We start from the raw sequence: 25,198 nt of genomic DNA, 5'->3' as shown, positions 1-25,198 counted from the left end.
AAAATGAGGGCCGGGGGGGGGGGTTTCCCCCTATTTTGGCTAGAAAGTTAGAATTCCAAGGTTTTGTCCTGCTTATGGTGAAAATGAAATTTTGAGCAAAACCGTCACAAAAGAAAAATTTCAATTTGCATTAAAATGAGGGTTTGGAAGATTTGGCCTTTTTTGGCTAAAAATGGAATTTGCTGGTACATATTATGACAGTCCCCTTAGAAGTCAAACAGTTTGTAATAACAAACTATAAGAATGGAGCCACATGGCCCAACAGCAACAAAAACTCCAAAAACAGGATTTTTTTACATCAATATAAATATTTCTGATATCATAACTAAACCATAGTTTTGATATCAATAAACATGATTTGATTTCAAAAAACAACAGAATTTTTATACTGATTCCAAATATACAAGATTTATTTAGTCTAGTGTTACCCATCAGAAGCTATGGGCCTAAGAAAATTTCCCTGATTTTTGAAAAAGAGGGGTTTACTCCCAAAAGCGTTTCTAGCTACTACCTGTAAAAAGCTGATTTTTTTGCCAGGAGTTAAGATCACGGTGTTTATTTGTCCCCCCCCCCCCCGCCCAAGGGTGATCGTATTGAACATTGATCGGAAGAAACCGTCGTATCGAAGCATTGATCGATTCTAGAAAATCGGAAGAGGTTTCATTCAAACGGATAATAAATGTTTTAGGGCCGTATTTATGTGACCAAAAAGACTAGAGGCTACTAGCCCCCCTCCTACACCCGGTTTTACCTCAAAATGAACCAAACCAAATTCTGAGATACCAAAACTCCAATTCTTAGATACCGATTTTGTTCAGAAGAGTTGAAAGATCCAATGATCTTACCTCTGGGGATGACACGGTCCCTTATAGCCCCTGGGGGAAGGGTTTAAGTTACGAAATTTGTACATTGTTTACACATAGTATTTGTTATTGAGAACTATGCAGACATTTTTATGGAGGGAGATTTCAATAAGGGGAAGATTTTCCACTACAAGAAGTTTCCACGGGGAGGGAGGTTCCGGCAATGAATTTTCCAGGGGAATTTTTCACGGGGGAAATTTGCCATAATTCTTCAACAAAATTTCTTGTTATTTGTCCTGCTTTCTCTTTGGTGACTCAATTTTGCATGTGGAAAAGTTCTGAGGGAAATTTTTAGCGTGGTTGGAAATGTATGGGTGATTTTTCCGTGAGGTTTGTTTTCACGAGAAAAAAATTCCATTAGGAGAGGGGAGATTTCTGAGAAGAACTCTTAACAGAGGAAGAATTTCCGAGATGATCTGAAAAACGTTCAGAAATTAGATAAAAACTAGTCTTTATCAAATGAAAGTAAGAAGTTTTCAGACAAAACTTTCCGCAAGAACTTATCAGAGAGGTTTTCAGAGAGGGGGAAAGGGGGGGGAGGATATCACGCAATTCTAACTTCCCAAGGAGGAATTTTACAAGCATTAATTTCTGTTTGTTTTAAGTTTTAATGTTGCTCCTTACTTTCAGTTGAAAAATGTTGTTTTTTTAAATTTAAAATAAGATAGGGTAAGTATGTTCTAGAAAAATGAAAAAGTTGGCAAACAAAAGAAATTAAAGAGTAATATCGATATACAATAGCGATAAATACACACAAGTACACTTTTGCCTCGTCACCTTCAAAATTCATGTTCTTGTCCAGTCTTGAATAAATTCTATGTTTATTACCTATAGTAACTAGATTCAGAAATGACAGGGTTACAAATAACATCTTTTCAAATATTTGTTCCATGAATTTCAGGAGATCTAATTGTCTACATTCGAAATCAAGTAAGATTTCACATTCTTTATACTTATAATAACAGGTAAATGGGTCTTGAATAGACTTAATATCGTTCTAACTGATTTATTGTCTTAATTACGCTATAATTCATCAATAGCTGAGTCTAGGAAGTCCAACTGAATAAAATTCAAAGAGATAACGAACTTGAGAGAGCTCTAGGATCCAAGGGGATACAGAGTTATGGAGAGCCAGAGGGGAATCAGGAGGGCATGGGATCCAAGGGGTCACTGGTGCCAAAAAGGCCAAGGAAGGTAATGGGAGAGTAAGGACAGGAAGATATCATGTGCCTCTCAGTAAATACGAGGCTTGCCAGGTATTATAGAAGCCTTAGAAAAATTACACAGAAAGTCTTAAAATGTCTAAGAATATATTAGTCTCAAAAATGTCTTTTAAAAAGATTCACAGTTAAAAGCCCTATATACAGCTCTTTTTGTGAACTTTTGATGGAGATAGCCTATTTTTTTAGCAAAGACTAAGCCACCCAACTGAATGGTGCACATTTGAAGCATAGAAACGTATTTACTATAATTTCGTTGTAGAAAACTGGAGTAAAGTTTGTAATAAATTGAAATTATTCCCCTCTCCAAGAGGTTAATATAGGAGGAACAACCATGCGCATGAGGATCTTCAAATAAGAACAGATATTATTCTCATGCAAAACCTCCCTTTTGCAAGATGATTGACAAATAAAAACATGTTAATGGCATGTCATCCATCTGCGTGATGGGGGGGGGGCAGAAGTGCTGAAACATAGGTTGAAAGTTACAAACGCAAAATCGGGATATATGACGTCGCAGAAACAATTACGGTGATATAGGAAGTAGCAGAAGTCAATGCAGCGATATAGAATTTGACAGAAATTACAGGGGGAATATACAATTCTATGCAATATGCTATGAACTTAGGTTTCCCTATTATTGTCGTATGAAGTATTGCGGGAATGTCTAATAGCTCTGAAGAGCGAAGGATCATGCACCTTAGCTGACACTTGTTCCACAATTCATGCAATTTTTTTTTTAAATATTCCCTAACTTATTTTTTTGACAATTTTTTTCCTTCCAAAGGGGCACACAAGCCAAAAGCGCTTCTATTTTTCTTCCAATATATTCCTCTATGAATGAATTAAACGGGAATGAACTATGAACAAAAATTTATGTCGCTTTCTCACATTTTTTGTTTTTACCTAAGCTATGGTGTTTTCAGGAAATAGTGATAATACATATTAACAAACATAAAACCAAAACAAAATATCAAACAACGATAGAAATCTTTATTTGTGCATTTAGAATATGAAAGATAACTGAAAAGAAAGGATTACAATAGAAAGAGAAAAGACAAAACTTACGGCTATTTACAGCAGCGAAGTTTATTTCCCTTTCCTTCTTCTTCTTATTTTTCTTCTTCTTCTTCTTTTTCTCTTTATTGCCTTTTTCTACATTATTTTCTAATAAAACGTCGTCAACTTCAGTTCCTTTTATTTTCTTTGAGTCCTTCTTTTTTCGTTTACATCCCTGGTTAATAAAAAAACATAAAAAAAGATTTTAAGCCACACAGAATTACATGGATATACTCTAATAAAGAAAACCAAGTGACCGAGTAAAAAATAAACAGAGAAACCAAAAGATGAAAATAGTGAAATGTAGAAAGGAGGTTGAAAGAGAGAAACAAAAAGAGAGAGAGAGAGAGAGGCAGAGAGAGTGAGAAAGATAGAAGAGAGAGAAAGAGCGAAAGAGAGAAACTGGGCTTTAAAATTTTTTACATCAGTTCAAAAGTTCAAAAAATAGTACTATCGTATTTAAAATAGAATTTCAAAGTTTTACACTGCTACATTCTCATTTAAAAAATAAAATAAAAATGATAATAAGAAAATCATGTTTCGGTTTCAATACTTCGGCTGTGTTATTTAAAAGGCGTTACTTGGCAGTTTTACCCAGCAAAGATTTACGATTGCTCAAATCCAATTTGTTACATCTTAGATGGTTCTCAATATATTTAGCAGTTTTTATTCGGATTTTTTACAAATTTTTTAGAGAAAAATTAGGTTCGGGTTACAACCACTAAACACTGGGGTTCGATTTTTTTTTTCGACTGACTTGAAACTTACGTGTGAGAGTCCTTAGGTTAAATGGACCGTAAGTTGTAAAAAGTTTAACATTATACACTGGCATTACGGAACATGGCCCTAAACGGGCTAAAAACTTGTTTTAGTCTAAACCGCCTGAAAATTAATACTGTTAGCTACATAAATTTATTTTCAATTAGCTTTAAATTTTCAGGGAATGTTCCCAGGGCACAAGGCAGCTCACTTGCTATATTAAACAAATATATTTCTAACAGCTGGTCTTTTATGCTTACAAAATTGCAACATTTAATATTAATGATACTTCCAGGAATTAATACGTGTTAGCAGCCCAAAAGTATTAGAAGTGGGGGGGGGGTCAGGATTATAATTTCGGGAAAAGAATATGGTAGCTCAATATTTTGAATATTGGCAGTAAGGTAAAAACAGTTTCTAGCAGAGTGCTAAATTTTAGTGATACAAGAATGCTATTGGACTATAAAACTAAGACTACTACTAAGAAACCTACGACTATTATTATTAACACAAACAAACAAGTACTGCTGTGATTACTACGACGACTGGTACTATAATTACTACTTATAAGACTTCTAAGACCACTAATACCGCTACTAATACGACAGCGATGGTGACCCCAATTACTTGTTACTGTGACCTTTACTCACTTGCGATTGCAACTACTTACGGCTACCATTGCTTGCGACTACAACTGCTTAAGATAGCGAATACTTACTACCATGACTACTTGTGACTACAACTACTTGCAATTGCGACTGCAATCATTTGAAACTGCGACAACAGCTATTTGTGACTGCGACTACAGCTATTTGTGACTGCGATTCTACTTCGACTGTGACTTATGCAACAACTTTCAACAGCAATTACTTGCGCCTCCAACTGCAACCGTAACTACGATTGCTTGGAGCAGAAACTAATTGCGATTACAACCACTTGCCATTGTGCCTCTGACTACTTGGGACTTCGACTCTTTGCGATTGCTATTTTTACTTCTACTACTTTTATGACAACGGTGACTGCGACCGACATTAGTGCTGCTGTTAATAGTTTTAATAGAATTATTAAAATAGAAAATAAAGAATTTAAGTGCTTCCAGGCTATAAATAAAAATTGCATAGATGCAATATCTCAAGAACAGACTAGGGTATCAATTTAAAAATTCCAGGGAGCTTTGAATGGGGTATAAGACTAAACCACAAGACATACGTGTATCTAGATTGTCGAAACAGCAAAGGGTATTACGCTACAGCTTTTGGGGCATATTTTAAGGATGTTGTACCAAATCAAAAGACATGATATAGGAATTATCTGTGATATGACAAAATTTATTAAGTTGAAATTATCATGCATGTTGAGACGAATGCTGAGCTAAATCAAATGACACTATGTGAGCAGAGGTGGTCAAAAAGACGTATCTGCAGTATCACAGAAAGGGCCAAGGGTAATAAGTAAAACTTTTGGAGTATGTTGAGTGAGGTTTTCAACGAAATCAAAAGAGACTAAGCAGATCCAAGTTTGTCAAAAGAATTTATCTGCAATACCCCAGGAAAACATTAGGGAATGAATTTGACACTTTCAGGATACGTTGAGTAGAATGGTCGACTAATATTTGTTGACATTCAAGATTGCAAGATAACGATGGTCAAAATGTCTTCAAACCTACAGAAACCAAAAGATAAGGCAGATTTTCTAAAAAAAAAATTTAATAACGTTCTATACACCCGTTCATCTAAAGTTTTATGGTGCAACTTCTATTTAAATTTGCTGCAAAAAAAATTTTAAAAATATAAATCACAAGCTAAAATTTTGATTCTTACGGAGAGACACAAAAAATTACGACATAAAAATTCTTTTTATTATTCAAACAAAAAGAGCTCTGTCAATGGAAAACGAACAGAAATTAATAATAAAAAATCAAACATTACAAGTTTTGCAAATAAAATTGATATATATATATATATATATATATATATATATATATATATATATATATATATATATATATATATATATATATATATATATATATATATACGCTTGAATTGCTGTTTGATTTCATTAGGCTGTTATTAGGCTTAATGTAGATAGCAATTCGTTCACTTTGAATTTCTGACAGATACTGCATACCTCCAAGGACATTGGCTAGTTCTCTTGGTTTCGTGGCTGATGCAACTGGCGATTATTAATCACATAAAGCTTCATAAAGGAACCAAAATCCCAATTATTTTCTTTATAATATCAAAATAATTATAAAACCTGTTTCGGGGTTTGTATTCTAGACTGCTATACTTGACACTGTTGTTGTGGGGTATCAAAAAATAGAGCAAAAAATTTTCTATTCAACAATCAGAAATTCATTTCTATAATACATACTTCCTGGCTGCAGTCCCTTCAAATACTTTACATATTTGTTTTCCGAAGTCAAAAATTCCCCTCAAAAGACTAGAACCAACTGTAATCGGAGCGTGTGAGAATGCATAAATTCAAAGTTTAGTATCCTTTTCAGAAGACCACTAGCTTGTGCTTTTGTCTTCACATCGGTGTTCTTGATCTGTCTTGTTTCGTAAATGGCTGAAACTACTGCTCGAAACAAAGTAACTACTGTTTGTGTGGTTTCAGCCCTTACAGCTCACCGAGTCTGTGATAAGTTTCGGAGATTAAGGCTGTTTCAAATCGAAGAAAGTTTTTCTTTAAGGGTGGCAAAATGCTTTGTAGACGAAGAAAAGAACACGTTTATGTCGTCAAGAATATTGATAAGCTCGACTATCGAAAGAGATGAATCATAGCAATATTCTTTCGCAATGTTTAGTCTATGGGCCTGGCAGGGAATATAAGGCAAATGGCGATCGTAAAGTTCAGATATTTTCTGCAGGGCTCTATCAAATTGACCAGACATTGAACTTGCATAGTTATAATACTGGGAAGCTAGTTTATCCAGATGAATTCCTCTCAAGTTGATATTACGGATTATGACTACATGCTTATCAAAATGTGAAGCTTCGGGTGATGTATCCACCATCAAAGAATAAAATTCTGGATCCTTGACTTCGTCAAGGATCTTCTCCCTAACTTCTGCTGAAAGAAAGTCAATGAACTCGTTCTGAGGAATTGTAAATAAATGACTAAATTTGTATGTTCTATATCGGGTATCAAGAGCTGCCAAATATCTCGCTAGAAGTCGAACAATTTGACCAAAGTTGCCGTTTTTTCTTTGATACTCCTAGAGCTAATGGATGTCTCGCTAGGGTCCTTGCAACGTCCAAAAATTATTCACAATTTTTCGGTTTGTCTCTTCACTTTTTGTTTACTGCATAACCTCAGTTCAAAGGCTTTTATCAGGCAGGATGAATACTGCTACTGACAAAGTGACAAAACAAGACAAAGCTGCTTTGAATGACTCAGAGGGGAAACGAATTGCTAGTTTTGTGTGACTGCTGCTTTATGTGACTCGGAGAAAAAATGAGCTTCTAATTTTCATTTCTTCGCCTTTGTTTTACTCTTAATTTTGTGATATTGCCGCAGACCGTCTTCCACCCAAGCTTTTTTCTGGATTGGTCGCTCCCGGGACCACCAGAAAAAAGAACAAAGAAGAAAGCAACATCTTTCTCAATACTGCTTTCTAAGTACTGGTAATCCTCGTACAGAAACCTCACTGTTTCTTTTTTTATGATGAAGGATCAACTGGGAACGCACTCAGCTTGGGTTGATTAGGATCATGTAAAATGAGGCACTTCCTTTGGTTTTTGCTAGGGATTGGTTTCCTTATTTCTGGCCTCTTGTGAACTATACTTTTAAATCTTTACAGTAACTTTTGTCAAGAACTCTTTTTACCCGACAAAAATCCATCATAAGTTCTGCCCTGCTGTTCGTGTTAAAGGTGTAATTAAACAAATATACAAATCCATGCGGTTTGTCGTACGACAATCACAGGTTTTATCATACAGATTGAATAACATTTTCAATTTGAAAAGCATGTATGTCATATAATCATATAAAACAAACGTTTTCAGTTGATATTTATCTTTGACTGGAAATATCTTAATGTTTCTTCAAAAATGAATCCATGAAACACGCTGCTGTTTCTGTGCAAAAAGTTCAGAAAAAAGAAAACACACAAAGCAGAAAGCAACATCTTTCTCAATATCGCATTCTAAGTACTGGTAATCCTTGTACTATCCCAGAAGAAAACATCACAGTTTTTTTTCTATTTTGAAGGATCAACTAGGAACGCACTCAGCTTGGGTTGATTAGGATCATGTAAAATGAGGCACTTCCTTTGGTTTTTGCTAGGGATTGGTTTCCTTATTTCTGGCCTATTGTGATCTATACTTTCAAAATCTCTATAGTAACTTTTGTCAAGAAATCTACCAACTGTTGAGATATTAAAAAGTTCTTCAGTGCCATCAACTGTTAACTCTTTACATATTTCAAACACAGAAGAAGATATAGATTGTATTTCCACCAAGATATCCCTCGCATTCAAAGTAAAATTTGCCCAGGCAGTCTTAATAACGTCAATGGAATCAGTAATAATGATATAATGTGTTCCAGCTTGGTAACACATGTAACCATATATTGTTGGGTCTTTGATCAGGAATATCTAACCCTATATGTGACTCCTTCTTATCATTTGTGTTGATCAATCACGTAACATAAACCCTATATTTGACTCCTTCTTATCATTTGTGTTGATCAATCACGTAACATAAAAAATTACCATGAAGAGCCGGAGGAACACATTTGGAACAACTTCTAACCCATTTCCAGCTCCTTGTAAGTTTTAATATTGCTCATTACTTTTGTCTATGGTAAAAACTTACCTTCCGACTTAAATGACCTATCCTAGCGCATTGATAAGAACTCCTATCCTAAGAAAAAAAAAATTCTGGGTACACAGCCAAATCTTACTAGTCAAGCGTTGTATTCGCCTCAACCTCGTGTGTAATTGAGTTGCTGTTGTTGTTTTTTTGTTGCACTGTTCTGTATACACTTACTTTGGAAGTCTCGTGGGTTCCTAAACTTTGAATTCTAACCCCTTTTCCATTGTGTTTAGAAATGTCTTGTCTTCTTTTCCACTTTTAGTGAAAGTTTGACCAACGCTCCGTACATGTTACCTTGTCTCTTGAATTTGGTTTGTTCATATAATCAATGAGTTTTTCCTAAATACTGAACCATCAGATATAAGCAAATCATACGCAAACAAAAACTGATTTCTAAGGCGAGTTGCTAGACTTTCAGTCCAGTCCCTTCACACTTGGTTTAATTTGAACAACCCTGTTTAAATCCACAATTATTAAAAATAAGAATTAAACCATATAAATAAAACATGTAAATTCGGTTTTGGCTATCTACGACTGAAGGGAAGCAATAGTAAAATCATCCATTTCTCTATTCGGAAATCTGAAAATTCCAAAGTCTTTTCAAGAGAAGGACAATACAACATATACTGTCTTTGACTAAATAGAGTGCCTAGGAACTGATTGAGGCTAAAGTAAACGACTTAAATGAGTTCACAAAAAGTAAGGGCTAGTTGTGAGCGACCAGACAAAAACAATCAGGCACGAGTAAAAGCAGGTTTTTAAGGCATGAGTTGCTACCAGTCCTGTCCCTTTAAATCTGGTTTAGTCTAAACGACACTCTTTAAAAAAAAACACACAAACACCCCCTCCACTCCACCCCTGGTTAGAGTGTGACGTGCCAAACGTGAATGACTGTTTGAACCAATATCTGGATCAAAATAGCCTAAAATATAAGTCAATACTGTACCAGTCAATTTTAAATGTGACTAATTAATTAAGCCAGGAAACCAAGGAAATAGTCAATAGCACAGGAAGCATGGAGGTATATAGTATCGGTCAGAAATCTAAAGTCAATTTAAAGCTGTAGCTCTTCAAAAATCTTTGAAAACTTCTAATTTAAAATAAGAATGGATGTTTCCTAAATTAAATACAATTTTTTTTTCAAATAAACCAGAGCTCTTCAGAGTTTTCCAAAAAGATGGAAACTTAAAATGAAAGAAATTATTCTACCTGTGTGTTGGACAGGCCCTCCTTAAAATTTTCACACTTTATGAGCAAGATATTGCCGAATTTCAGAAGCCGTGTCCACGAAGTGGCGACTTTAAAGCCTGGCAGAAGTGGACCGACCATGGCAAAACTTGGCTAAGCATTGCAGTAACTGTGTCACGCAGGGCAGAACAGTGTGACACACGTGGCGATTCAAGATATAGGCTACCTCAGGTAGCAGAGAGTAAGTGCCCCTCATATACAAGTGCCACATATGCGCAACCATACATGCTTAAAAATATTTAATTTGTTCCATAGTTTAAAGCAAACATGCTCATTTAAACCACTCATCCCTTCTTGAGGTATTGTGAAAAATACTTTTTATTTTATTTGAACAATCCTTGTGTTTGAGGAGACATTCTGAAACCATTAGAGGCATAAATTCAAAGAGCAGGGTATAAAGGGAGGGGGCAGATTCTTTATATATGGATCAGTTTCTTTTTTTAAGTTTTAACTTTGCTTGTTATTTTCATCCGAAATAACTTTTTTTTAAGTCTAAATTGAACAGCAAAAACTTCCCCTTCTGAATTTCAAAACCTCCATTTGAATGTCAAATCTTAATTAGAATTACACCTTCAATTAGACAAACAGAGACTAAACAATATAATATGCTGGAACATTCATGATGTACAACAAACCAGAGCTTATACACTATTGTTGACTAAAGTAGATGGCGAGAAACAAGGCTGAATCACAACAGGATTTAGCAAACATAATTTCTAAAGGAAAAATTGCTTAAAAAAGCAAAACAAAAAACAATAAAACAAGAACATTTAACAACTGAAGAAATATGGAGTTATGACAGTAAAAAAGCAAAAAAAAAAAAACAATTCATAATTACCATTTTATCATCTTGTTTGATGTTATAATCACAGAGTTCTTCAAATTCAATGAGATCCACCTTTCCAGATTTTTCAAAAACCGATAAATCAATGGGAATACTTTTCCAATCTCCTTTAGCTATAATCTTGCCAGTCATTTTCGGTGAACTACCAGTAACTATAAATCAAATGCAAACCAAGCTAAAAATGTAGATGACTATAATTAAAAAAATCTTGCCAGTCATTTTCGGTGAACTACCAGTAACTATAAATCAAATGCAAACCAAGCTAAAAATGTAGATGACTATAATTAAAAAAAACTCTCAGTAATTTATTAGCCACCAAAATATTATTAAAGAATTGATGTAATTCAAAGTATTTGCATTCCCTTAAAAACACAAAAGTAGAAGGGTTGACCTGGTTTTACATTAAATGCTGCATTTTTACATACCCTTACTCCCACAAAAACGCTACAAACTCCAGATGGGTCCAGATGTCATCTAATCACTTTTGACTCTTAAATAGGGGACTAGAAATTTCAATTTCCAATCACATGAATCCTCTCTGAAGTTTATATAGCCACCCCTTCCATAAAAATCTTATATGCAAGCACTTGTTCCTGGGCTCTGGTGGGTTATGTTGACCCAGAGTCTTATGTTCTGATCTCAAAATTTGATCATATGCATCTGGGAAGAAAATGTCTTGGGGGGGAAGTTACCCTCTGATCACTTTTTACTCTCAAAGAGGGCACTAGAACAACATATTTCTAAACAAATGAGCCCCCTTTGAAGGTTACACAACAACCTTTCCATAAAAACCTCACATGCACCTGGGGTATAACCTTACAATACATGTCCGAGGGTTCTGGGGACTGTGTCAACCCTGAATTTGTGTAATCTGACCTTTGAACTATTTTTAAGAAAATCTCTATCTCAAAATCTTATTTTCTACAAAATGTAACTCTTTTTTTACTCATTGCATAGAGGTAAAACTAAGTTTTTACTTGAAAAAAAAATTTAACCTCCTCCTAAATTTGTCAAATGCTCTACTAAATCAATGCACACTATGAGCATTTAGATTTTCAAAAGAGCATATCATTAGTATCTCAGGAATAGCTTAGAATACTAAATTTGAGACTTTCAGGATATGCTGAGGGGGGTGAGTACTGCTATTATGGCTGCTACTAAGGTGAATGGTATTAAGGTAATGCTTTCAGAGAACGTTTAAAGGGAGTTTAAACTAAATCTAAACATACCAAGTGTATGCATCTTGCACAAAGGGGTCACCAACTAAGGAACAGTTCAGAATATTAAGTTGACACTTTCATGGCATGTTGAGAGGCAAGTTGAATTAACCAAAAGGCTAGACTTTTAATTAGAAAATTTCAGGGTGTGTTGAATGGGATGTTGAACTAACAAAAGGAACTATATCTATGATATACTACAAATCCTTCTAGGGCTAGTCAGCTACTTTTACCCTTCTAGGGTAAAGATATTAAATTGAAATTTTCTGGAAATGTTGAACTAAACCTAAACACATCATATGTATGCAGGTTGTGAAAATTATATTTCAAAAATATCTCAGGGACAGCTTAGAGTAACAAATTGACACATTTAAATCAGATTGAGAGGTAAGTTGAACCAGCCAAAAGACAATGAGTTTTAAGCTGAAATTTCTAAACATGTTAATGGGATGTTGAAATAATAAAAGGATGTTCTGTGCTTACTATTGCTACTATAACTTGTACTACTGCTTCGTAAGGTGAAACTTTCAGCGACCATTGAGGGGGACATTTAATAAAATCTTGACAAAGTATCTGCATGCTGGTTATCCAATAACTCAGGAATGACTTAGACTATATGAGTTGAAACTATTAGGGTGTTTTGAAGGGATGTTGAGCCAACCAAATAGTCACTATGTGAAGACTTCTACTGTTACTACTACTGGTGCTGTCATTACCAATAACCCCACTACTATTGCTAATAAGACTACTACTATTGATTATTTTAAGAGCATTAAATTAAAACTTCCAGGGAATGGTGAATACAGTGTTGAACTAGGTCAAAACACATAATGTGCAAGCAGGTTGTCAAAAAGGCATATCAGCAATATCTCAGGAACAGCTTAGAGTACAAGCTGGCTCTTTTCAGCTACTATGTTGATTGGGTGCTTTAGAATGCCCTTTCTTCTTGTAGAGGAATTCAGACAAGAGGGAACATTTTAATTGAATAGCCTGGTTATGCAGGCAATGTTGGAATCCTCCCAGACTAAGAGAAAATTTTTAACTATGCTGAACAATGTGATGACTTGGGCAGATGGCTTGAAATTCAGAACAGGGAAGACAAAATTTATGACAATAAACCACACTGATCATTTTTTGTTAAGTGCAAAGCAAATAACAAAATCAGGTCAACAGCTTCAAATACCATGGCTCCCAGTTTTGTATTGATGAATCTTCAGATGGCAATGCCCAACAGCAATTGTATAAAGCACAGATGGTCTTTGCTTCCCTCAGAAAATTGTTGTGGAACTAGTGCAAAATTAGTGTCAAGAGTAAAATCCAAATCTACCAGGCTTTGGTTCAGAAGAAGCTGAATAAAAGTACACTAAAGATGTTCAAGCATACTTTTCTGCAAAATATCTTCAGGATACATCTCAATGACCATCTATCAAACATAAGATATACAAAAAATGTGCAGCATCAGGGAAAATGTTGCCCTCCTCAAAGTATACCAACAGAAATGACTGGGTCATGTTTTACAGAAGCCACCAGAGTACCTACCTTACTAAATCCTTCTATAAAAAGGTAAAGGATATGGCATTAGACTTTACAGTCTGTACCGGCAGTGCTGATCTCCGTTTTTGGCCCTTCAGCCAGGAAGTGCAATGGGGGGATGGGGGCCAGCCATCCTGTGCTTTCGCACACCCTTCCTATTTACCTTCCCCAGATTTCTCCAGGTACCCATTTAGAGCAGGGTCGACTCTGGCTAGGCTTACAGAGTCACGCCACTGACCCTTGCGGATTCCTGCCATAAGTAGAAGTAGGGTAAGACCCTGAGCACTTGTCCAAAGCCTAATCTCAGATAGATATCCTGAATGAAAAGTATCTTTCCTATACATAAATAATTTGCTCCTAAAATTGAACTATGTATATAGGCTTACACAGTTAAGATTAGCTGATGATTAAGACTAGATTAGCTGGGATTAGGTGACTATAATCTAGGAAAAATTCAGGTCTTTCAACATTTAAATTTAGATGAAAGTTAGCACTATAGGCTAGCTAATTCATAATATGATTATTCTATTTAACAACACCTGTCTTAGACTGACTCTGTCAGTGATTGGATATGGTGTTCTTCCATTGAGGCTCTGCATCCAAGATAAGACAGCATGTTTCAAGATTAGACTAAAGCTTTAAATGTATCAAAGATTAGAATCGCCTGTTGTCTATCAATAAATTAAAAATTGTTAGAAATGTATATGGTTAAAACATTTTACTAATTTCATAGGATGAATTCATTTACAATTAAATAAATCCCAATTGTCAAAGTTAAATAAAAACAGACCCAGTGCGTAAATTATAACTCCTATACACCAAACTGTTCAGAAAAGTATAATCTATCAAAAGAAATTGACTGGAAAAAAAACTCTCTAACCATTCCCTGGGTATATTTCTCATCAGTTCTGATTAGTTACCCATGTCCCAGCTGTTCTATGAATTTGTGGTGGGGCACCATTTTTTAGAAAAATCAAAAATCCCTAATAGCTACAGAATAGAGCTTAGCCAGAGATGATGCCACTATGAAGTGCAAAGCGCCCAAGATAAAGGCTGAAAAAGAATGTGGACAAGTGCGTGCTCTGTAGCCTAGACCTTGATGAAGACTCAAGTACACTGAATTGTGACAAATGGATTTGTTGTGTTTGCCTGAACATATCTGACAATGAGTATGCTCTGCTAAATAAAATGAAAAATATAAGTGGTTTCCAAAAGACATGTTCACAGTGCAAGGTGGCTGCTTCTTTAGTCACAACTCCTATGTATTCTCGAGCTACTATCAAATGCATTACACAGGTGATCTCACAAGCTATATCAAACCTCCAGACAAGTTTTTCAAACACAATTGTGCAATCTGAGACCACACTTAGAGCAGAACTTAATACTATCAGTGACAAGGTGAACAGTGTTGAGACAGCTTTCTCATCCAAATGTAGCTCTGCCACAACTAAACAGATTGTTCAGGCATAGTTCCTGGCTCTGAGTGTGAATCTCCAGTAGACCCTTGAGACAGAAGTACATAAACTAATCTGCACCAAAAAATAGACCACAACATACATAAGAACAACATAGTCATCTATCAAATTCCAATGTCCAGCACAAAAGATGATGCAAGTACTGTCCAAAACTTCTCATTGAGCAAGTATGGAATCACAAGTGGTCAATTGAGTAATGCTTGACATTTAAATGGCCAGAGTGACAGAACCATGGCACCTACCCCTCCTCCATCACTGTTGTTCATTGTGTCCTCCTTCCAAATCAAGAAGCAAATTCTAAAAGGATCATTTACTGGAAAGGAAGATTTCCATCTCTGTCATGACCACTCAAAGAATAACGAGGAAAAGTACAAGCAGCTTGTCAAACAACTGAAAGAACACACCACTGCAGGCAAACAAAATTTTGACATATGTGACTTCAAAATCATGACAAAATGGTCTGCTTACTGGGCCAGCCATGATGCAAATGTAGAACTCCCAAAAATTAGACAGTGTAAATAGTGTAAATGTTAGTGTAAATATCTACTGAAACACAATCAACTGTTTCTAGTTCCAGTTCATCAAACTTTGAAAGTTTTTTTTACTGCAAATTCATCACAACAAGTAGGTCCAGCTTTTTCTGCTCTCATTACTGACACTGACCAGCTAGCTAACAAACTGAATGAGCTAAAAACTGTTAATTACTCAAAAAATTTTGATCTGGTTCTTCTGACTGATGTTTGCCCTAAGTCTAGTAGTAATAAGTTGACTGAATCCCATATTAAGTTCCCTGGATATTTTTTTTTCTCAAATTTACTATCACCAAGATATAGACATGCCACAATGGCACTTGTCAAAGCATCCTACAGTGCCCAACAAGTTATTATATCTTGCAACTCAGATTATGTAGAAGCTATATGTCTTGCTCTCACTGATCATGACAAAACAGTAGTACAGTAGGCTGCCTATATATGAGTCCCTCTGCCCATGGAAATGGAAAGAGTGATAACAAGTATGTTTTTTAATGCAACTGCAAGCTTGAAAGGGAATTTACTGGTATCTGGCAACTGCAACTTCCCCACCCTTCATTGGAGAGAAGGCTTCCCAATTGACCCATTCCAAATAGACAGAAGCTCCCCTAACCCTTTCTTTGAATGCCTTCATGTTCTGGTCCTGACTCAGATAGTTGAAAAGCCAAACAGGCATCAACTTTTTCAGAGACCCACCCTCCTTGATTTGGCATTCCTTAGAAATGAAAAACAACTACAAAACATAGCTTACCAACCCCCTCCCCCCTAGGTAAAAGTGATCACCTTGTCAATGTCAAAGCCTTCCATAAGATCATAAACAATCATATCCAGAGGAATTAAACTGACTATGTACCAATCACAGGAGAGATGAGTGATGTGGACTGGGGGTCTTTGCTTCAAAGAGAGGTATATCAACAATGGATCGTTGTCAAGAGGAGCTTATAACACTCCAGAAAAATCACATATCTACCAAACTCATGCCAAAGCCCAAGACACTCCCACATGTAACCCCTAAGCTACATAGAGAAAGAAACCAAAAAAGCCAATACTAGAACAAGTACTACAAAAAGGGGAAAGATGATCACAATGAGAACTTTGCAAATGCTTAAAATGAACTATAGAATCTCACTAAACAACTATGTTCACACTTTAAGCCCACGCTTATGGATGATAGCAAGAGAAACCCTAAAAGGTTCTGGAACTACATATCTAGCAAAGATCATAGTAGATATTCAACAAAGAGCAGAAAAAATCTGATGGAATGGAAGTTACTGACCTGTAAGAAATAGCTGTGTTACTCAACAAGTAATTTGCATCAGTGTTTACCAATGAACCTGGTAGTACTCTCCCCAACAGTCCAGCATACAGTGTATCAAATCCTATGCCACTTATTGTGATTTCTCCAGGGTCTGTCACAAAGCAACTTGAAGTGCTATATGATAAGAACTTAACACAGCTGAATAATATCTACCCAAGGCTCCAAAAAGAACTGGCTAATGAAATCTCAACTCAATTATGTCAAATATTTGAGAGTTTCCTCAGCTCAAAGACTGTACCTTTGGATTGGAAAAGCTCTCACATGACAAATGCAGAGAATTACTGGCCAATTAGCTTAACCTTGGCTGTAGCAGAAACTAGCAGAAACATATCATCACTGACCTTCTGGAGAGGGGAGTACCCATTGACCTTAATTTGCTTGACTTTGCCAAAGTGTTTGACAAGGTGTTCTGTAGACACCTTAGGGTCAAATTATCAGCAGTTGGCATCCGCACTGGTGTAGAAGAATAGGTGATAAATTTTCTAACAGACCAGAAGCAGAAGGTCCAATTTTTCACCATTAATGGTGATAAAGTATTCTCCAGACAATGTGATGTTGTCACTGGAGTTTCTCAGGGTATTATCCTAGGCCTCACCTCTTTCCTCATTTACATAAATGATATGACAAAGGAAGCCACAAATAACATCATGCTTTACACTGTTGACTCCAAGCTTTTTGGACCAGCCATCAACAAAGCCTGCAATCAGAGCTCTAGAGAGCCAGAAGTTGATCAATGAATGGCTACTCAAGTTTAACATCAATAAATGCAGTGTCCTCCATTTCAGCAATAAAAATCCTCCCCACCAGTATATTTCCAACAATTAGAACAACATTCAAGACAAAATCATGACTGCACCCACTAAAGCCTCCTTCAAGTCAAGACATGACAAAGAATAGAACAACAAGCCACAAAAATATAAGTGACACCATCTATTGCTTTCAGCTGCTAACCAATGCAACATCACCACAAGTGTCTTGCTTGGATGCTGATGCTGCTTGTCATACCCAAACCTCTTGCACACTCTATCTAAAGTTGCTGTTGTGTAGCTGTGTCAAGAATACACCACTGGACAATGGTTTCTTAGAACCATGCCTACCTTGTGGTCACTGTTACCAAGTGGGCTTAAATTGCATCTCTCTGGCAAACCTCTCCTATTAAGTGTCACTGGGCCCATAACACAGTGAAATTCCAAATTATCATCATTGATGCAGAACAAAACAGATCCAGCATGGACATTAATTTTGCTCTGTAGTGCAAATTAAGGAAAATAATTGCCAGCTTAAAAAGGAAGCTTTGAAAAATCAAGTGATAAAACAATCCACATTATGTGAAAGAAAACATAGATTTGACTTTTAAGCATATAATTAGCTGTCTGACTACTATGTATCTTACCCTAAACAGACTTTAGGTCTTTAATGGCACAATTTAGCCTCAATTACCTGTTCAGCAATATTATATATTCAAACAATTCATCTAGGAAGAAAGTGAATATATCATTTGATTACCTTTTTTATGCTTATTCTAAATTCAGTAGCAGCTTACAGCCATATTCTATTTTGAGCCCTTAAGAGGCTCAAAACAGCCCATAGCAGCCCAAACTTGAAAAGTATGTTTCTCAAAGAACTATCTAGTCAGAAAAAATTCTTATTTGAAGCTGATTTATGAATGGTTATTATTATTGCCATTACTTTTTATAGTAAAATTTTATTTTGTAAACAAACTGGTAGGGATTTTTATGAAGAGTCTGAAACCTCTAAAAATAGGCATCACAGCAAAATAAAACACATACTAATGGAATAACCATTATTGAAAATTCTGAACAGGAAACTTGGTAAAATTCTAGTTAATTGACTTCTTGCTATCTCAGAAAGGGTTTAGGTTAGGAAAATGAAACTTTCAGGGATAAATCTACAGACTAAAGTATGTCCTGGGAAGGTATTTTGAAGCAACTACCTCCGCTCCTTCTCCCTCTAGAGGGCCTTGACCTTTGATGACCTTTAAAAATATGTGTGTTATAAAAGTGAAATGGTTGCAAAATAGATCTTCTGCTTAATTGAAGCACAACAAAATTGTTTTCAGCATCATAACTTTGCTCAATTTCATTTTATAAGGTTTTAAAGATATGCATATACATTTCCTAAATTTTGAAAAAAAAACATTGATATGGCTCAAAATTCTACTCAGATAACAGGAATTGCATTTTCAGAACTAAAGGCAGAGAAAAAGCAACTGGTAACTGAAAATTAAGGTAAAATGTTGTTTTGTCAAAATTTCAATAGGCAAATTTCAGGGCCCTCTAGAGGGAGAAGGAGTGGAGGTGGGTACTTTAAAACACCTTCCCAGGTCATACTTTAGCCTGTAGATTTATCCCTGAAAGTTTCATTTTCCTAACCTAAACCCTTTCTGAGATAGCAAGAAGTCAATTGACTAGAATTTTACCAGAAACTTTAATTCCCTACCTTGATCAACAAAAAGATAGGCCTAACAGTCTTGCATGTGCAGCAGTGATATATTCCCTTTTTCTTTATATATCTATACCCTTTTTAGCTAACAGAGTACTGAAACATCACAAATTTGTTTAAGACTTTCCATTGATATGGCTCAGAATTCTCTTCAAATAATAGGAATTGGCTTTTTAGAACAAAAGGCAGAGAAAAGGCAACTGGTAACTGAGAATTAAGGTAAAATGTTTTGTCAAAATTTCAATAGGTATACACCTGTCATGTAGGCAAACTTCAGGGCCCTCTAGAGGGGGAAGGAGTGGAGGTGGGTACTTCAAAATACCTTCTCAGGACATACTTTAGCCTTTAGATCCATCCCTTAAAGTTCATTTTCCTAACCTAACCCCTTTCTGAGATAGCCAAAAGTCAATCAACTAGAATTTCACCATTTTTGATTAGTATTATAGTCTAGTCTAACAACTGTAGAATAGGTACAAGCTACCTTTAAGCCCCAATGAAGGCTCAAAAATACAATAAACCCTGATTAAACTATTGAATTTCAAAAGAGCATAGAAAAGGTATCAAATCAAGCATTCAATTTCTTCCTAGGCTAGCTAAAATTGCCTATGTGATTAGGCTATGTAACTATTTACCCTACACTGACTCCTAAAAGTTCTATTCATCTTACTCAACTACTTAACAAGAAAGATAGAAACCCATCACTGAAAATTTTAGTGAAGATATGATCTTACAAAATAACGTAGTAAATATAATGTTGTCGGTAGTTTATTTTAAACGAACTTGTCTTGTGCAGAAGAATTAAAGTATTTGCCAAACCGTTGGATGTTGCCAGTATATTATTACAGTGTTGCCAGGTTTTCAACGCAGTAAAACGTCCTGGGTTTTCAAAACAAGCCCGAACAAGTCCCAAAAAATGTTTAATGAAATAATCCACTTTTGAAATTTCACTTTATAGTGAGCGTGTCTGAAAGCTTGTTTCATGGAGAGTACTACATCAGGATGCAGTATTTACAGTGAATGTAAATTCATGGTTTTTTTCTGACGCTAGTCCTTTGCTTTGAAAAACTTGTGGAGCGAAAGTAAAACTGTTTACTTGAAAACGAATTCGTTCATGGAATTCTCTAACCCGAGACTTTTGAAATCAAGTAGTTGGACAATTTATTGGACTGCTATTTTAGATGAAAGCTAAATAAAAAAGACAAAGGGGCCATTTCCCAGCCGATCCATTGAGGAAGATCCTAATATGTTATTATTCCTTAGAGTTTTAGTTTTCCCTCCGAATTTACAACTTTCAACAGAGTTGCCGCCTCTCCATACCCTTCTGAAACCTATAGCCCTATACAAATAAAGCCACTTCCCTGTGCCCTACTGCCCTAAGAAGTGAGATTTTTTTTTAATTTGTCCCTAAATATTATATTTTCTTTATGTTTATCTCTTTAAAAGCCTATTTTGAAGCAAGATTACAATCTTAAAATTACCTTAAGCTATGTGGCAGCTAAATATTTTGAACTTTTATGGTTATTTAAGACGTTAAGACTTTCACCGAAAACCCTCTTTTTTTTCTTGTCACCTAGTTTTAATGGACGCAATTCTCAGCTAATTCCTCATGCATTGACATCGTAATACAACAACAAAAAATTTCACGAGTAACAGGAAACACAGCAAGATTTCTTCTATAAGTAAAGTAATTTTAGTGAAAAAAACATAATTATGACCAAAATATCACATTTAGAAATACACAGGCTTAATTACTTCTTTGGATAGAGTGGTAAAATGCAAAAAAAGAAAAGAATTGAAGCTTGAAATACTGCAATACGAAGGAAAAAAAACTTCAAGAGAATCAAGATAATGATTGAAAACCACTCAATACTTTTGGTACATTTTCTTAATGCCCAAAACAAGAAAAGATAAAATAATTTCTGAGAAATGAGATATTATGTATAGCTTTTGACAAAAAAAAATGCGCTACAACAACTGAAATACCAATACATTGAACGAACACGAAGAACTTTTGATTTGAAAAAGCTAACTGCAAACTAGAAATTTAGCATCATCACCTTAGGAAAAATATGCATATCAAAAGCTGATTATTTTGTAATACACCATTTAATTTTTAGATGCAGCTTATCAATCGATTTCTTTTACCAATCAGGCTCAAACCCGAAGATTCCTAGTTTTGGCTCCACCGAAGGAGTTCATTTTTATATGAATTTCACAAGAAACCCCCTCACCATGAAAATATCCTCTAGACAATTCGATCCCGGTGAATATTTACACTGGACAATTATTCTTAACCACTCCGCGCGTAAAATTGAAACGAAAAAGAGAAAGCAACACCTATAAAAAGAGTTTTGTATAAGAATTTTGGAAAATTCCTGAATGTATATAATTTCCCCTGACAAGTTCACTCCCTGGAAACTTCCTTTCCCTGGTGAGATGCGATTACCAGGACATTGAGCAGGTTTTAGAATTTAAATGTCTTGGGAGCACAGTGTTAAATACGGGATCAACTGAAAAAGATACATCATGCCGCATTGGGCTGGCCTCCGGCACATTCAACAGACTGAAACCGATATGGAGAAGGTCGCAGAATTTCTCCCTCTGACTCAAGCTTCGTCTATTCAATAGCAACGTCATCCCCGTCCTGTTATATGCTTCCAAAACCTGGCATCTGAATAACACGCAAGAAAGGCGAATTCTAGCTTTCGAGAATACATGTCTCCGGAGAATACTAAACATTCATTGGTCACAAAAAATCTCTAATGAGAAGGTGAGACGGATGACCGGACAACCCATAGTGGCAGATGTCATTAGGACACGTCGGTGGAAATATTTGGGGCATGTACCTCGTATGGACGATTCCCGGATCCCGAAAGCGACGTTCCAGAGGCAACCAGAAGGAAGAAGAAGAAGAGGCAGGCCGCGCAATACACTGCGGCGCACCTATCAGACGGACCTGCGAAACATAAATGCTTCCCTTCAACCGGTGTGGGAAGATGTCCTTGCTGCGGCGCACATGAGGGATGACTGGTGGCTTCTCGTTGATGCCCTGGGCGCCTCTGGAGTTACAGGAAGATCTAAGGTTTAAGGTAAGGTCTAAGGTTAAAACTTAAAACGAACAGAAATTACTTCGCATATGAGGGGGTTCGTCCTCTTCTTAATACCTTGCTCTTTACGCTAAACAATTTTTGATTATTTCAAAAGAGGTATCTATTCTAATTAAACGGCCTTTGTAATTCAGGGGTCATTCTCAAGGAGTTAGTACAAAATTTGAACTTTGGCGTTACGAGCGAGGCACTGACGAGGGGGTGAACCCTCTCATATGTGTAAAAAAATAGGAGTATAGAATTTCGTTACGTAAGTTACGTATATCTTAAATAAACATAAATAAACGTTGTTAAATAAACATAAAAATTCTACTGTTCTTTTTAACCAAAAAATAGAGGTAAACTAGACCCCCCCTTTTTCTCCAAATCGTCCGATCAAAATTTTGCGAAAACCATTTAGCCAAAAAAAGTAAAATTAATAGGCAAATTTCGTTTTGATTATTCATGTGCGATGATCCTAATCTAAATCTGGATTAATTCAAAGACGCTCAGAAATTAAATAAAAAACACATATTTTTCAACTGAAAGTAAGGAGCAACATTAAAACTTAAAACAAACAGAAATTGTTCCGTATATGAAGGGGGGTGTCCCCTCCTCAACGCCCTGCTCTTTGCGCTAAAGTTTGAATCTTTCTCACAACTCTACTTTTTAAAACAATAAAAAAATTAAGCCTAAAGAGCGGGGTGTTGAAGAGGGAACAGCCCCTTTCATATACAAAAAAAATTCTGTTCGTTTTGAGTTTTAATCTTGCTCCTTATTTTCAGTTAAAAAAACTTGTTTTTTTTTTATTTAATTATCATACGAAAATCTTAGTTAAGATGCTGCTTAACTACTACTTCTAATAATAATTCACCGCACCACCAAACCGCCTGAGGGCAACACAGCTAAGAACGTTCCTCCTCCAACATACTCTATTCAAGGCCTCCCTCTTTACACCCTCCCAATAAATTTCCATTTACATTAAGTCTTTATTAATGAAATCCTCCCACCCAAAACGAGGGCGACCTGCTTTCTGTGAAGCCCCAGACGGTTGGCCAAAAAGGACAATCTTCGGCAATCACTCATGCTTCATCCGCAGAACGTGGCCTAGCCATCTCTACCTTTCTTTCATTGTAGCCCTAGAAAGCAGGATTGAACCACATTTTTCGTAAGACCTTCTGTTTGAAATACGGTCAGTCAGCCGGGTACCTAGAGCAATCCTTAGGTAATTTCTCTGGAAAACATCTAGTAAATTTTCATCCGCTTTCGGAGCGCCCATTCTTCAGAGCCATATTTGTCCACTGTCATCACTGTAGCTTCCAATATTCTAATCTTGGTTTGCAGAATTATCTTCCTATTCTTCCGAACGTTTTTTAACTGTGAAAAAACAACCTGGGCCTTGATTATTCTGCTTTCAAAATCTTCACTGCTCCCACCGTCCTTACTAATAATTAAATAAAAAAACAAGTTTTTTTAAATGAAAGTAAGGAGCGACATTAAAACTTAAAACGAACAGAAATTACTCCGTATATAAAAGGGGCTTTTCCTCCTCGACACCCCGCTCCTTACGCTAAAGTTTTTATTGTTTTAAAAAGTAGAGTTGCGAGAAAGAATCAAACTTTAGCGGAAGGAGCGGGATGTCGAGGAGGAAAAGCCCCTTTCATATACGGAGTAATTTCTGTTCGTTTTAAGTTTTAATGTCGCTCCTTACTTTCATTTAAAAAAACTTGTTTTTTTATTTAATTTCTGAAAGTTTTTGAATTAATGCATGTCTGATTTTGGCTCTCCGTACATAAATTATAAAAAATAAATTTTTATATTAATTCTTTTTTTGGCTAAATGGCTTTCTCTTAGTTTTGATCAACCGATTTTGAGAAATAAGGGGTGGGGAAGGAGGCCTAGTTGCCCTCCAATTTTTTGGTTACTTAAAAAGGCAACTAGATCTTTTATTTTTAACGAACGTTTTTATTAGTAAAAAAAATACGTAACTTAAGAATTAACTTACGTAACAAACTTTTATATTCTTATATTTTTGATTGTATATATGAGGGGGTTGGTCCCCTCGTTAATACCTCGCTCTTCACACTAAATCTTGTTTTATCCCAATTCTTTAAGAATGACCCCTGAATCAGAAAGGCCGTAGAATAAATAGTTGAAATTATTTAAAAAAATTTTAGCATAAAGAGCGAAGTATTTATCTCATCCTAAATACCTCGCTCTTTATACTAGAGTATTTCCAGAACCCCTCATATGCGTAATAATCTCTGTTCGTTTTAAGCTTTAATGCTTCTCCTTACTTTCAATTGAAAAAACTTTTTCATGTTTACATTTTCATTGTTTTTTTTTTTATAGTAATGCTAGAAAGTCCTGCGCCCTTTTCATTGAATTTCTCTTCCCCCATGAAATATTCCTCCAAGGAAAGATCCTCCCATATAGCCCCCTCCCCTGAACCCCACACCCAAACCAAAAAAATCCCCCTGATAACGTCGGTACACTTCCCAGTAACCATTACTGTATGTAAACATTGGTCAAAGTTTGTAACTTGCAGCCCCTCCCCCAGGGACTGTGGGGGGTAAGTCATCTCCAAAGACATAGTTATTATGGTTTTCGACTATGCGGAACAAAATGGCTATCTCAAAATTTTGATCCGTTGACGTTTGGAAAAAAATGAGCGTGGGAGGGGGCCTAGGTGCCCTCCGATTTTTTTGGTCACTTAAAAAGGGCACTAGAACTTTTCATTTCCGTTAGAATGAGCCCTTT

General features: G+C 35.9%; 1 protein-coding gene across 3 annotated transcripts in view; it reads right to left on the bottom strand.

Moving 5' to 3' along the window:
- The window catches only part of LOC136033073 (ATP-dependent RNA helicase ddx24-like), a 52,852-nt gene extending 32,664 nt beyond the window's left edge, over positions 1 to 20,188 (bottom strand). Inside the window, exons 1-3 of one of the 3 annotated variants that reach the window (XM_065713673.1) lie at positions 20,084 to 20,188; positions 10,811 to 10,968; positions 3,152 to 3,317 (exon numbers count right to left, since the gene is read on the bottom strand). In XM_065713673.1, the coding sequence (XP_065569745.1) occupies positions 3,152 to 3,317; positions 10,811 to 10,948 (304 nt within the window). In that variant the 5' untranslated portion in view covers positions 10,949 to 10,968; positions 20,084 to 20,188. Of the gene's footprint in view, positions 1 to 3,151; positions 3,318 to 10,810; positions 11,008 to 20,083 lie in introns of all 3 variants that reach the window. The other 2 variants (XM_065713671.1, XM_065713672.1) reach the window with 2 other exon arrangements.
- Between the last annotated feature and the right edge of the window lie 5,010 nt (positions 20,189 to 25,198).

This window comes from Artemia franciscana, chromosome 11 (genome assembly GCF_032884065.1).
Source record: "Artemia franciscana chromosome 11, ASM3288406v1, whole genome shotgun sequence".
NCBI lineage: Eukaryota > Metazoa > Arthropoda > Branchiopoda > Anostraca > Artemiidae > Artemia > Artemia franciscana.
This window is presented reverse-complemented; position numbering and strand designations above follow the sequence as displayed.